This window comes from Sorex araneus, chromosome 8, assembly GCF_027595985.1.
Source record: "Sorex araneus isolate mSorAra2 chromosome 8, mSorAra2.pri, whole genome shotgun sequence".
Classification (NCBI taxonomy): domain Eukaryota; kingdom Metazoa; phylum Chordata; class Mammalia; order Eulipotyphla; family Soricidae; genus Sorex; species Sorex araneus.
In genome coordinates, this window is record NC_073309.1 from 56,726,758 (window position 1) to 56,740,000 (window position 13,243).

The window sequence follows — 13,243 nt, forward strand, 5'->3', positions numbered from 1 at the left end:
AGTGCCATGTGTAGTGTCAGGGGTCAAACCCAGGTCAGCCATGTGTAAAGCAACCCTGCCCATTGTACTATCACTTGGGACCTTGTTTAAATGTCATGAATGGGCTTCTCTGGGCAGTGATTTGTCACTCATTTTCCCTGTCTTTCCTCTGTTGCTTATACCTCTTAGCACCTGTGTGGAGACTGATCTATATAGCAAAGAATTGAAGGTTCCTAAAGGGTTATTCAACCCCAGCAGGCAGGGCTTGGATAGGTCCCAGTGAAGGCGAGTGTCAGAACAATGTGACTCAAATCACACCAGAAACCTGTCCTGTGTCCAGAAATTAAGCTGTGACCTATTTCTCCTTTCATCCCCATTCCAGATATATTGTACACTTATTTTCATTCTGATCTTTGTCCCAGGCTGTCCTCCCAGCTCAGTAGTGCAATCCATGGCTCCCCTCAGAGCACTGGGCTAAGCTGCTGTGCTAAGAGACAGTCTCAATTCCCTCATAGCTCTTGAATACAAGTGCCTCTTTTTACTTAAGATTCCTATTGTCCCAGACAACTCACATGTACAGCTCACCTATCACTGATAGCAAAGACTGTTTTCTTTTTTGCTTTTTTGATTTGAGGGCCATACTTAGTGATGCTCGGGGATTACTCCTGGCTCTGCAGTCAGAAATCACTCCTGATGATGCTTGGGAGAACACATGGAATTCTGGGGATTAAATCCTGGTCAGCTGTTTGCAAGGCCCTATCCACTGTACTATTGCTCTGACCCCACCAAAGCCTTTTTTAAAGTCAAAGACCCCACCTGCACCTTGAACTATAATCCATCGTTGTGTTTTGTTCTTGCTCAGTTTCTCCATTCTGTGACACTTCTAGTTCATTTTGCTCAAAATCTCTTTAACGTGCTTTCAAATATTTTGTCCTGCCAGCAGCTTCATCACCAGACATTGTCATGCTGCCCTCCCTGACCAAGTTCACGCATATTTCAAGACCACTGTTCTAATTCCAGATGTTGGCATGGGTGGAAGATAAAGAACACTCTCTGGGGCAGTTTAGTACCCCGTGTTTGCACATGATCATCTGCCCAGATGACTCATTCTTGTGACGTGTGTGGCTCCATCTTAAGAGGTAATTTCCCCCTGGATGAATAGCAGGACACTCACAGAGTTCTGGGATCTGGAACATGGGGACATGTGGGGTGTCTGGGAGCCAAACCTGCTACAGTAAAGACTTTGATCCATACTGGAAGTCGTGCATAGCAGAGAAATGCTGAAGAAGAAAGAGAACATCTCTCTTCTGAATTGTTATAGAGTTTGTGAAGAGCCTCACCTGTCAGAGAGACTTTCCACGGGGAGGCTTCCACAGTATGCATATACAGCAAAAGGCTCACCACAGCCAGAGGAAGGCCCAGAACAGTAAAAGTGGTGAGGCCTGTCACGCCAGTGAAATGCATTACAGGTGTACTGAGTGTGGGAAGGCCTTCAGCCGCAAAGACACCCTGGTCCAGCACGAGAGGACCCACACCAGAGAACGGCCTTACGAGTGCAGTGAGTGTGGGAAGGCCTTCAGCCGCAAAGCCACTCTGGTCCAGCACCAGCGAATCCACACTGGAGAACGACCGTATGAGTGCAGCGAATGTGGAAAAATGTTTAGTCGCAAAGACAACCTGACTCAGCACAAAAGAATTCATACTGGAGAAATGCCTTATAAGTGTGGCGAATGTGGTAAGTTCTTCAGCCATCACTCCAACCTTACTGTACACCAGAGAGTCCACAGTGGAGCAAGGCCTTATATGTGCAATCATTGTGGAAAAGTCTTCAGACACAAGTCCACACTTGTTCAGCACGAGAGTATCCACACTGGAGAAAATCCTTACGTTTGCAGTGACTGTGGAAAATGCTTTGGTCACAAATATACCCTCTTTAAGCACCAGAGAATTCACACTGAAGCAAGGCCTTTTGAGTGTATGGAGTGTGGGAAATTCTTTGGTAGGAGTTCTGACTTTATTTCACATCAGAGAGTTCACACTGGTGAAAGGCCTTTTGTGTGCAGCAAATGTGGGAAGGATTTCATCAGAACCTCTCACCTTGTTCGGCACCAGAAGGTTCACACTGGAGAAAGGGCTTATGAATGCAGCGAGTGTGGGAAATGCTACAGCCTCAACTCACACCTCATTAGGCACCAGAAGGTTCACACCACAGGTCAGCTGTAGGGGCATGTTGCCATCGCTGTCTCACAGGGACATCAGTCCTGTGCTAACTCAGGTCTAAACACTAACCCTGGGAGATGCCTTCTGAATGGCAGGGTAAAGGAAGTTTTCAGATTGCATGGTCCACTTTGAAACCTGCTCAAGGTTCCTTGCTGGATTTGCCTTGTGAAAGCCTGTGCTTGAAACTCAAAAAAGTTTTGTTTCATTTGCCCTGATATGCTGAAAGGAAGTTCAAAGTGAATTCCTTGATCTCTCTCTAAAAAGGTTTGTTTTACTCATGCACATTGTTCTGGCAGAGATTTCCAGCCTCCGAGAAACCCAACTTGAAGAATTCTTTGCCTTGTGTTACCTCTGGTTTGTGGATAATAAAGATGGTGTTTCAGTCACTGGTTCTCTCACTAGGGTAATGCTGTGTCCGATTGTCCTTGGCTGACCAGGCTAGTTGATGCCAGGACCTGAGCACGTGCTGCTTCTCAGGGGCCCCCAGGCCTGCACCCTGCAATGCTTAAGGGATGGTGTGGTGCCGGGGATCAAACTGGATGTAATAGTGTATAATAACATGGCCCATTGGACGTTTTTATTTATTTATTTATTTATTTATTTATTTATTTATTATTTTTTTTTTTTTGCTTTTTGGGTCACACCCAGCAATGCACAGGGGTTACTCCTGGCTCTGCACTCAGGAATTACCCCTAGCGGTGCTCAGGGGACCATATGGGATGCTGGGAATTGAGCCCGGGGTGGCCACGTGCAAGGCAAACGCCCTACCCGCTATGCTATCGCTCCAGCCCCTGGACATTTTTATTTTTAATGGTTGGATTGGCTTGAACACAGGCCATTCCCAATCAAAGAGATAAGGGCAGGGGTGTGCCTCAAGGGAACAGGTTGGAGAGAGCCGTTCTCCACTGTTTTGCTATTTGCACAGCAGACAAAAGCTTCCAGGGTGAAAATTCATGACTTTATGGGCCTAATTTTGGGTGGGTTTCGGTTATTTAAAGTCTAGGCATCACCTTTTAACAAGCTACAATGCATTTGGGAGCAGCCTGGATTATGTGTCTTGTCTGCAGGGAAAAAAAAAACTCCACATCCCCCCGTATTTGGGAAAATAATGTAATGACGTTATCTGTTTTGGCAGCAGATAGCTTAATTTCTAGCCTTACTACCCACAATTAGAAACAGCCCACCTATGTTGTGTTTAGGAAATTTCAATGACTTTCAATGAGGTTTGGAAGTTAAATTGAAAATGGAATGGAGTGAGACATTTTGGGTGTAGGATCGGCTTAATGTCGTCTCCGAGTAGGATATATTGGGCAAGAGGGCAAACTGCCAGCAGCAGATTCTGCGATTCTCAGGCCTGCATGGCTGGAGCAAAAGCACAGTGGGCAGCGAGAATGCTGGCTTTGCACACACCTGATCCAGTTTGATCACTGGCACCACATGTGGACCTCCAAGCATCAATAGGGTGTGATCCCAGAGCACCATTGGTGTAGCCCTAAACTAAAGATAACCTTGCTCTGGTCCCCAGAGCCTGTGTGCATTGCTGGAGAGGGCCGGTGTGTACGTGTGGTATGTATAAGTCACAGTGAGTGCATTGTCATGAGACTTAGCTGCACTCATCTAACACCTGGTATTAGTCTTTCTCAGCTTTGCGAAGGTATGAACTGAGGACTCAGAGGTGAAGTGCCTTCACAAGGCAGATGGAGACTCTCTAACTGCCTCTAACACTGAGCTCTGCAAGTCCTGGAGGGGCTCCCGGAGCTGTGGCTAGCAGCCCTACGATCCAAAGCCACATCAGAGCTCTGAAGAGAATAGTGTGTGGTCTGGCAATCCACTCAGAAGTCCCCAGCCATGTGAAAGCAGGAACCATCCCACACACCTGCCAGCTGATTGGAGGAAGGTTCTGGGGAGATTTGAGATACAATGGGGTGGAAGCCAGTGTGAAGCAGAGCCCAAAAGTCACAGATGTGGGGCTGGAGTGATAGCACAGCGCGTAGGGCGTTTGCCTTGCACGCGGCCGACCCGGGTTCGATTCCCAGCATCCCAAATGGTCCCCTGACACCGCCAGGAGTAATTCCTGAGTGCAGAGCCAGGAGTAACCCCTGTGCATCGCCAGGTGTGACCCAAAAAGCAAAAAAAAAAAAAAGTCACAGATGTGGGGCTGGAGCAATAGCACAGCGGGTAGGGCATTTGCCTTGCATGCAGCCAACCTGGGTTTGATTCCCAGCATCCCATATGGTACCCTGAGCACCGCCAGGAGTAATTCCTGCAGAGCCAGGAGTAACCCCTGCGCATCACCAGGTGTGACCCCCCCCCCGAAAAAAAGTCACAGATGTGGTTCAGGGTGGGTAATATATGGGTGGGTTCCGAGATGGCTTGTAGGGTTTCTGGTCATGATATCTCGACCGTCAAACCCCAAGTACTGCAGCTTCAGGCTCTGCATACCCTGTTGGCTAGCACCCTTGCCTTCTCCGCTTGCCAATTCAGAATCCTTACCTGAAAGGGAAGAATCCCTCCCTCCACCATGGCTCAGGTGAAACCCCTAAATAGGAAAGGGTCTGAAAGAAGACAGGCATCCAGAAGAATTGTGTACTTTAGTATCTGGTGGCAGACTGGCAGCCTTGGGATGAGCATGCCTATACGCAAGGACTTCAAGCAGGAGCCTGGGGCTGAACTCGCGCTGCTTCGCTCCCGTTTAACCAGTGTGCCATTCCTCAGTGTACCGCACGTACAGGCCCCGCCGCTGGGCAGTCATTGGTCAGCGTTAGCGGAAACGCCTCTCACTTGTCTCATTGGTCATTGTGCGCGGACACGTCCCGTCACTAGGCCTTCATTGGTCCCTGTCTTTTTTTTGGGGGGGGGGAGTCGGGGTGTCACACCCGGCAATGCACAGTAGTTACTCCTGGCAGTACTAAGGGGACCATATGGGATGCTGGGAATCGAACCCGCGTCGGCAAACGCCCTACCCGCTGTGCTATCGCTCTAGCTCCTTTTTTTTTTTTTTTTTGGTCTTTGTACTAGGCCGCTGAGCGCTCCTCAGGCTAGCAACCGCGCCGCACAGCCTCCTGGGAAATGTAGTTCTTCGCACGAGTGCACGATGAAGGCGGGGGAGAGCGACCCAGAAAAAATGCGTTTGGAAAGCCAACTAAGTCGCAGAGGGGTTAGGATCGAAGGCACTAGAATGACTCTTCACACAAACACGTCTCTGACCATATATCATTTCTTTTGTTTTTGGTCCATACCAAGCAGTGCTCAAGTGTTTTTCCTGGCTCTGTGATGAGGGACCTTGCGCAATGGCTGGCTATTCTCTGAACTATCTCTGCACCTTTCAAATTATTGTTGCTTGGTTTGGTTTTGCTTTGGTTTGGTTTTACGGACCCACCTGGTGGTTCTCAGGGTTACTCCTGGCTCTGCACTCAGGGATCACTCTTCACCTATGGGAGACCAGATAGATGCTGGGATCAAACCCAGGTCGACTGTGTGTAGGACAACCTCCTCCCCTGGCACCCTTCCAGCTGAACACTCTTACAGCTGCTCCTTGCCCTCCAATATTGTGACCTAAAACAGGTCGCAGATCCTCACACACCCAGATGTTTGCGGGATGGCACAGCTGACAGAGCTGCTGCCCAAAGATGTGCTCAGACCTCTAATCCCAGGTTTCTGTCTCTGATGGCTGCTCTGTTTCTCAGAGAACTTCAGGAAATAGACAAGTTGCCAGAAAAAAAAAAACACCTTCTGGAGAGGGGCTGGAGCAATAGCACTGGAGGTAGGCACTGGCCTTGCAGGTGGCCCACCTGGATTCCATCCCTGGAACCCCATAGCATCATTGGGAGTGATTTCTGAATGCAGAGTCAGGAGTAAGCCCTGAGCACCACCAGAAGCTGGCCCCAAAGAAACAAACAACAAAAATCCCAAACCTGGAAGGGGCTGGAGCATTAGAATAGTGGGCCAGCCACTTGCCTAGTATGCAGCTGACCTGGATTTGATCTCTGCCACCACATATGGTCCCTTGAATGCACCAACAATGATCCCTGAGTGAACCTTCAGCACGGCCCAATGTGACTTTGGTTTGAACAGCAGCTTTTCATCTTAAGAACTATATACAGAAGAAATTAAGCAAAATATACCTCTGGGACAGAAACTTGTTTTTGTTTTTGTGCTGAACTGGCATAAATGCTTAGGCGTGAACACAACTGACACTGCACTCTGGGATCATTCCTTGGTACCTGGCAGCTCCAGAGTCCAATATGGGATGCCAGGGATGGAACCCGCATCCAAGGCAAGCATCCTCCTTGCTGTGCCATTGGCACAGGCCCAGTCATACAGTCCTGTGTCAGCTTCAGGTCCCTGAAAAACTACTTGGCTTTGTTAGTTGCTTCTCTAAGTTCCTTCTCTAGACTGTAAACTATGTGTGGTATTGCTCATTTTATGGTTGATGCCCTTCACTGCTCCAATATCCACTGTCTCAGCATCAGCCCTGGTTTCACTTGCTAATTGTTGGCTTTCCAATCTGCACTTTAAAAAATGTTTTAAAAAAACTTTAAAAAATGTTTTAGCCACATCCAGCTTTGTTCTAAATGTCCCTTGTTCACTTGCCCACATGTGTCCTTCAGGGCTTACTCCTGGCTTTGCACTCAGGAATCACTCCTGGTGGTGTTCAGGGGACCATATGGGGTATGAGGGATGGGATATCTATTGGCCATGTTCAGGCACTCTGCCTACTGTAATATCCCTTCTGCCACCTCCAAACCGCAAATACTTTTTCCTGGTGCGAGCCAAGGCCTCACTGGTGGGGTCCAGATGGGCCACTGGCTGCTGTCTGTGATTTCCTGGTGAACGGTAAAAGCCAAGCTGGCACCTAGTGAGCAGTTATCATGGATATGATACCTTTGCTTGTACCTTGGTTGATCTCTTTGTGATCCTGACTGCCTCCACTCACCTCCCTGGTTGACAGACATTTGTAGGGGCCTCTCGTGTTTCTTGCCCCAGCACTCTGTGTCTTGCTCTAAACAGAGTTTCTCAGCCCATCCCAGCTCCCTTTCTGCCTTGATTACTTTCTGACTCCACCCACCCCCTTGGCCTACATCATTTATTGAATTATTCCTTTATTATTTGTGACGATAAACTAAAGTTTCTGTATGTTCTCATGGGGGTGCTTTGGTTACTGTCTGTATTTATTGCAGGCATTGCTACACTGTCTGTTGAGGGATAGGGAACATTTGCCCAGCATAGAGGTAGGGTGTTACCCATCAGCATGTAGACCCCACATTCTATTCGTCATCGAACATCTTGTGTCTGTTCATGCACATCTCGCTTGTTTGCACAACTGCCTCTCGTCTCAGGTAACCACTGTTCGTCCTTAAGGGTTTTGTTGTCATTATTCAATGATTTTGTTTCTTCACTATGCAAAAATAAAATCATACTCTACATCTAACTTGCTTAAGTAGCATAATGACTGCTAGGATTCTTACTGTTGCAAATGGCTGAGCAGTATTCCCTAGCTGAGTAGGATTTCACTGTGTATATACATACCACATCTGTATCTACATCCACTATGGGGCACTTATTTTCCCAGTTCCTGAAGACTGTGACTAACACTGCAGTAAACTTGGGTGCAATACACTTCAGTTCTGTACTGTGTACACATTCTTCAGTAAATATGCAGAAGTGCAGTAAGTGGATTGCATGGAATTTGCAGTGCCCAGGGATTACTCCTGGAGGTACTTGACAGACCATATGCAATGCCAGTGATTAAACCAGGTCAGCTGTGAACAAGGCAAGTACCTTACCCTGTACTATCTCTCCAGCCCCAGTGTGACTTTTGATTGATGAAATTCAGCTTTATTATATTTAGAATAATTATTGATACCTTTCTACCGCTTTTTCTTTGATTTTTTTTAAAGTCAGGGGTCGGGGTGGTGATGTTCCACACCTGGCAGTACTCAAAACTTACTCTTGGGGGGCTGGAGCGATAGCACAGCGGGTAGGGCATTTGCCTTGCACGCGGCCGACCCGGGTTCGATTCCCGGCATCCCATATGGTCCCCTGAGCACTGCCAGGGGTTAATTCCTGAGTGCAGAGCCAGGAGTAACCCCTGTGCATCGCCAGGTGTGACCCAAAAAGCAAACAAACAACAAAAAAAAACTTACTCTTGGTTCTATGCTCAGGGATCACTCCTAGTAGGGCTCGGGAACCATATGTGGCTCTGGAGACTGAATCTGGCCCAATGCCCTGCTTGCTGTACAATATCTCTGGCCCCTCATTTTAGTTTCCTTTCATTTTCTTTTCTTTGAATGTTTCTATTTGGGGGCCACACCCAGCAGTGCTCAAAGGCTATCCCTGGTTCTTGTACTTAGGCATGACCCCAGGTGGTATTTGGAGAACTAGAAATAGCCTCAAGCAAGATAAGCTCCTACATCCCTGTATTATCTCTCCTTAGATGTTTTATACAAACACAGTGTAACCAGGAATGGAAATATGAACAGGGAAACCATAAATAAAGGGGAAACTGTTATCACCATACAAATCCATGGGAAGAAAATGGTAGCTAGAGGACTGGAGAGAGTACTTGCCTTGAACACACACACCAACCCTGTAACCCCAATTGATACTGGTATTGCACAGGGCACTTGGAGCCCTGCAGGAAGTGCTCCTTGAAACAGAATAGAATGTTTCATTTCTGTTTAACTAAGATGGGTGTTACGTCTAGAACCTAGTCATTTTTTGTGCCTTTTTTTTTAATTACACCTGCTGGTGCTCACGGCTTACTCCTGGCTTTGTGCTCTTAACTCTCTACGCCCCTTTTTGTGTTCTTTTGACTGAATAAAGTTACTTTCACTGTTTCTTGTAAGGCAGGTTAGTGATGACTTTTTTCTTCTTTTTTTTCTTTTTTTTTTCTTTTTGGGTCACACCCGGTGATGCACAGGGCTTACTCCTGGCTCTGCACTCAGGAGTAACTCCTGGCGGTGCTGCTCAGGGGACCATATGGGATGCTGGGAATCAAACCCGGGTTGACCACGTGCTATTGCTCCAGCCCCTGACTTTTTTTTTTAATTGAGAAAGTTTTTTTTTTTTTTTTTTGCTTTTTTGGGTCACACCTGGCGATGCACAGGGGTTACTCCTGGCTCTGCACTCAGGAATCACCCCTGGCAGTGCTCAGGGGACCATATGGGATGCTGGGATTTGAACCCGGGTCGGCCGCGTGCAAGGCAAACGCCCTACCCGCTGTGCTATCCCTCCAGCCCGAAAGTTTTTTTTTTTTTAAGTCTTTGGGCCACACCCAGATGTGCTCAGAGTCATTTACTCGACTCTGTGCTTAAGGATCACTCCTGGTAGTGTGGGAAAGATTTTTATTCTCAGTGTCTGACAAAGGAACATTTTCTGCCTTGCTCCCTTGTTGCCCCCTCACCAGCCCCAAAGCAGAACTTGGTGGTATGACCCAAATCAGCCACACACAAGGGGGTAGTAAAATGTCCCTAAACTCAGAAGACAGCTTGGAAGTCTTTTACCATTAGTAAAGAGAATCCAGTTTTGGTTTGAGGGAGTAAGGGGCCACACCTAGTGGTATGCAAGGATTACTCCGGATGGGGCTCAGGGCTCCATAAGTGCCAGTGATTGAAACACATGCCTACCTACTGTACCAAATCTCCAGGCACAGAACAGATTCTTGGTTGGCAGTTTTTGTCTTTTTTTTTTTTTCTTTTTGGGTCACACCCAGCGCTGCTCAGGGGTTACTCCTGGCTTTGCACTCAGGAATTACTCCTGGCGGTGCTTGGGGGACCATATGGGATGCCGGGGATCGAACCCGGGCCGGCCGCGTGCAAGGCAAACGCCCTACCCGCTGTGCTATCGCTCCGGCCCCAGTTTTTGTCTTTTGACTATTCATTCACCTTTCCTGATTTAGAGAGTTTGGTAGTGATGCCTTTATTTATTTATTTATTGCTTTTTGGGTCACACCCAGTGATGCACAGGGGTTCCTCCTGGCTCTGCACTCAGGAATTACTCCTGATAGTGCTCGGGGGATCATATGGATGCTGGGAATCGAACCCAGCTTAGCCGCGTGCAGGGCAAACACTGTGCTATCGCTCCAGCCCCAGCTTTTTTTTTTTGGTAGTGATGCTTTTACACTGTTTGCATAGCAACCTTTGTCATGGAGTTTGAATAATTTGAATATTATATGATTTGTGTGATGTGTGCCTGCATGGCTTTGGATAGGCAAGTCTCTATTTTTTTTTTTTTTTTTGGCAGGGGACAGGATGGCACACCCAGCAGTGCTAAGGGGTCACTCACTCCTGGCTCTGCAATCAGGAATCACTCCTCTCAGGCTGAGGATCATATGGGATGCTGGCAATTGAACATGGGTCAGCTGTGTGCAAGGCAAGTGCATTTACCCACCATGCCATCGCTCTAGGCCCCAAGTTCTCTATTCTTTAAATCTTGCTCTTTGTTCTTTACAAGGGATATCTATTATTATCCTTACATCACTTTCCTCATGCAGAATGAATAGGTAAATGACATTGAGAGATGACTGTTACTATAAAAATACTGAAAAATTAATTGACATGTGATTTTAATCAAATGTTTAGGACAGGGGCCGAAGCAATAGCACAGCGGGTAGGGTGTTTGCCTTGCACGCGGCCGACCCGGGTTCGATCCCCGGCATCCCATATGGTCCCCCAAGCACCGCCAGGAGTAATTTCTGAGTGCAGAGCCAGGAGTAACCCCTGAGCATCGCTGGGTGTGACCCAAAAAGCAAAATAAAAAAAAATTTAAAAAAATGTTTAGCACAGATTTACCTTCCAGCAATATTTTCAGTTTCAATAAAAGACCACAAGAGCTAGAAAAGGAGATTATTACTGCCTTGAAGTGGCAGAGATGCAGACAGAGTTTGAAGAAGTGATTCTTTATAGTGGTGCTTTGGGAGTTCATTACAACGATTTCTCAGGGTCACTGGGTGAGTCATTTCAGGAACTGATGTTTTCTTGTGGCTGCGGCGGTTACTGAGAGTACACACTCTCCCAGAGGCAAATTCACACACAAATGAAGAGAGAAAAAAAAAAGGAGCAGGGAGGGGGGGAGGCGGGAGTTGGGGGGAACGAGACATTAGTAGCAAAAATGTGCACTGGTGAAGGGGTGGGTATAAACATTATGAATGTTGTATGAACAACTTCTGTGTATCTCAGGGTGATTTTTTTAAGGGGCTGGGAAACAGAGAAGGTAAGTGAAAGAATTGAGACTCCTGCAACATCCAATCAAGGTGGGCTTGGATGCCCCCAAACTAGCAGGTGAGTTGGCTGCATGGTCTCCTGTCCCTCAGACGTCTATCAGAGCGTGCTCAGGGAGAGATAATGTTCAGGTCTACACTGATTGAGAAAAAAGCTTTTATTTGGGTTTTCCATTCAGTAGGAAGAAGTAAACAAAGCTGATTCTCATTCTAAGCTTTTCAGGAAATGGGGTACAGATGGAATTGGAGACCTGTGGACAGAAGATAAACCCAATTAAATTTAGCTGATGCTGAAGTTTAATATAAACACGGTCAAATTAGAGCCTATAAAGTAACTTTTCCTTTGACTTTCTTGAAATGTAACCAACACAGAACAGAATATGTGGCAAAATGATTACTTTAGGCTTATCTGCGTATATTATCATATATGTTAGACTTTCTACTCAGGGTAGCGGGGCATTCTATGCCAGGAATTGAGCACAGGCCTTTTGCTGAGCTCTGAGCAGTTTATTGCATAAGTTTCTCTGACTTAAATCACTTATCTAATAGCCCCAGGAGAACTGTGTCTTTATTCTGCCTCTTCCAGTCTCACAGGTGCTGGTTCATCTGTTTTTGGTTTGGGCCGCACCTGGCAGTGTTCAGGGCAGACATGTGGTGCTGAAGTGAGCGCTGGCTATTGGCCTAGACACTGTGCTCAGCTCAGGAGCTCTCTATCTCCCATCCTATTTCCTTTTTTTGGTTTTTGGGTCACATCTGATGGTTCTCAGGGGACCATATGGAGTGCCAGGGACCGAATCAAGGGCTACAGCATGCAAGGCAAATTCCCTACTCACTATACTATCTCTCCAACCTCTATCTTATTTCTTTTTCATTGTTTCTAGTGGCTGTGCTCAGGAGCTGTGTGCTAGGGACAGAACCAGGAGCTAACACAGGCAAGACAGCAACTCTGCCCTGCATGAGCCTTTGCACAAGTTTAAGACTCTGTGTTTTGATTGCTGTACTGCTGACACTAGGGGAAGTTGGACTTCGGCATCCATGAAAAACTGGCCTTATAGGAGCTGAAGTTTATGTCTGACAGGTAGCCTGGTTCAGTTCCTGCTACCGAATGGTGTCCTACACCAGGAATAGCCCTGAGTACTCGCCTTGTGTAGGCAGGAAAAGCCCAGCAAGCTCTTAGTCATCTCTAAATTATCCAAGCAGTATTGGCGGAAGCGGAGGTGGGAGGGGCCTAGGCATCCTAAGTGATGATCAGGGATCACTCCTGGCAGTCCTTGGGACATTGGTGTGCAGGGGATCAAACCTGGGCAAGTCACAGCTAGAAAAGCACCTAGTGAGCATCATCCAAGTAACCCTTAAGAACAGTGTACTGGCTTGGAGAACTGGCAGGGGCTTTCTGGGGAGAAACCAGTGCACTGCATGGTCCCCAAAGCAACAAAAATAGATTGTTCCCAAGACAACCCACATACAAAAAATAGCACTTGAACCACAAGGGACTTTCAGTGACTTGGTGATGGCGTTGGAGACTGGTAGAATTGCACTGTGGCTGAGCCTTTTTCTGTTGATTGATACGTCTGCTGACTCCCGTCAATGGGGAAGGAGCAGCAACAGAGTAAATCAAGTAAGGTTCCTTCCTGGTTCTCCCCACCAGTCCCACCAGAATGGATGGGTAAAGGCCCGCTCCATGCACTCTGATACACAAAATACACACAATACACACACTGCATACAAATGCACAAAAATACACTCACCCTGACACAGAGAATGACAAACTCCTGCCCTTTCCTGATGCTTCATGGAAACAAGCCCTGAAAACCACGATGGCAA

The 13,243-nt window shown here is 47.2% G+C and overlaps 1 protein-coding gene across 6 annotated transcripts in view; it reads left to right on the top strand.

Annotated features, from left to right (window-relative positions):
* The window catches only part of LOC105943292 (zinc finger protein 134-like), a 46,777-nt gene extending 44,192 nt beyond the window's left edge, over positions 1–2,585 (top strand). For 4 of the 6 annotated variants that reach the window (XR_008631234.1, XR_008631236.1, XR_008631239.1 and 1 more), the window contains one exon: positions 923–1,358. Coding sequence is in view for 2 of the 6 variants with exons in the window: in XM_055145387.1 (XP_055001362.1) it covers positions 923–958 (36 nt within the window). In the remaining 4 variants the exon portion in view is untranslated. Of the gene's footprint in view, positions 1–919 lie in introns of all 6 variants that reach the window. The other 2 variants (XR_008631237.1, XM_012934595.2) reach the window with 2 other exon arrangements.
* Positions 2,586–13,243: the final 10,658 nt, after the last annotated feature.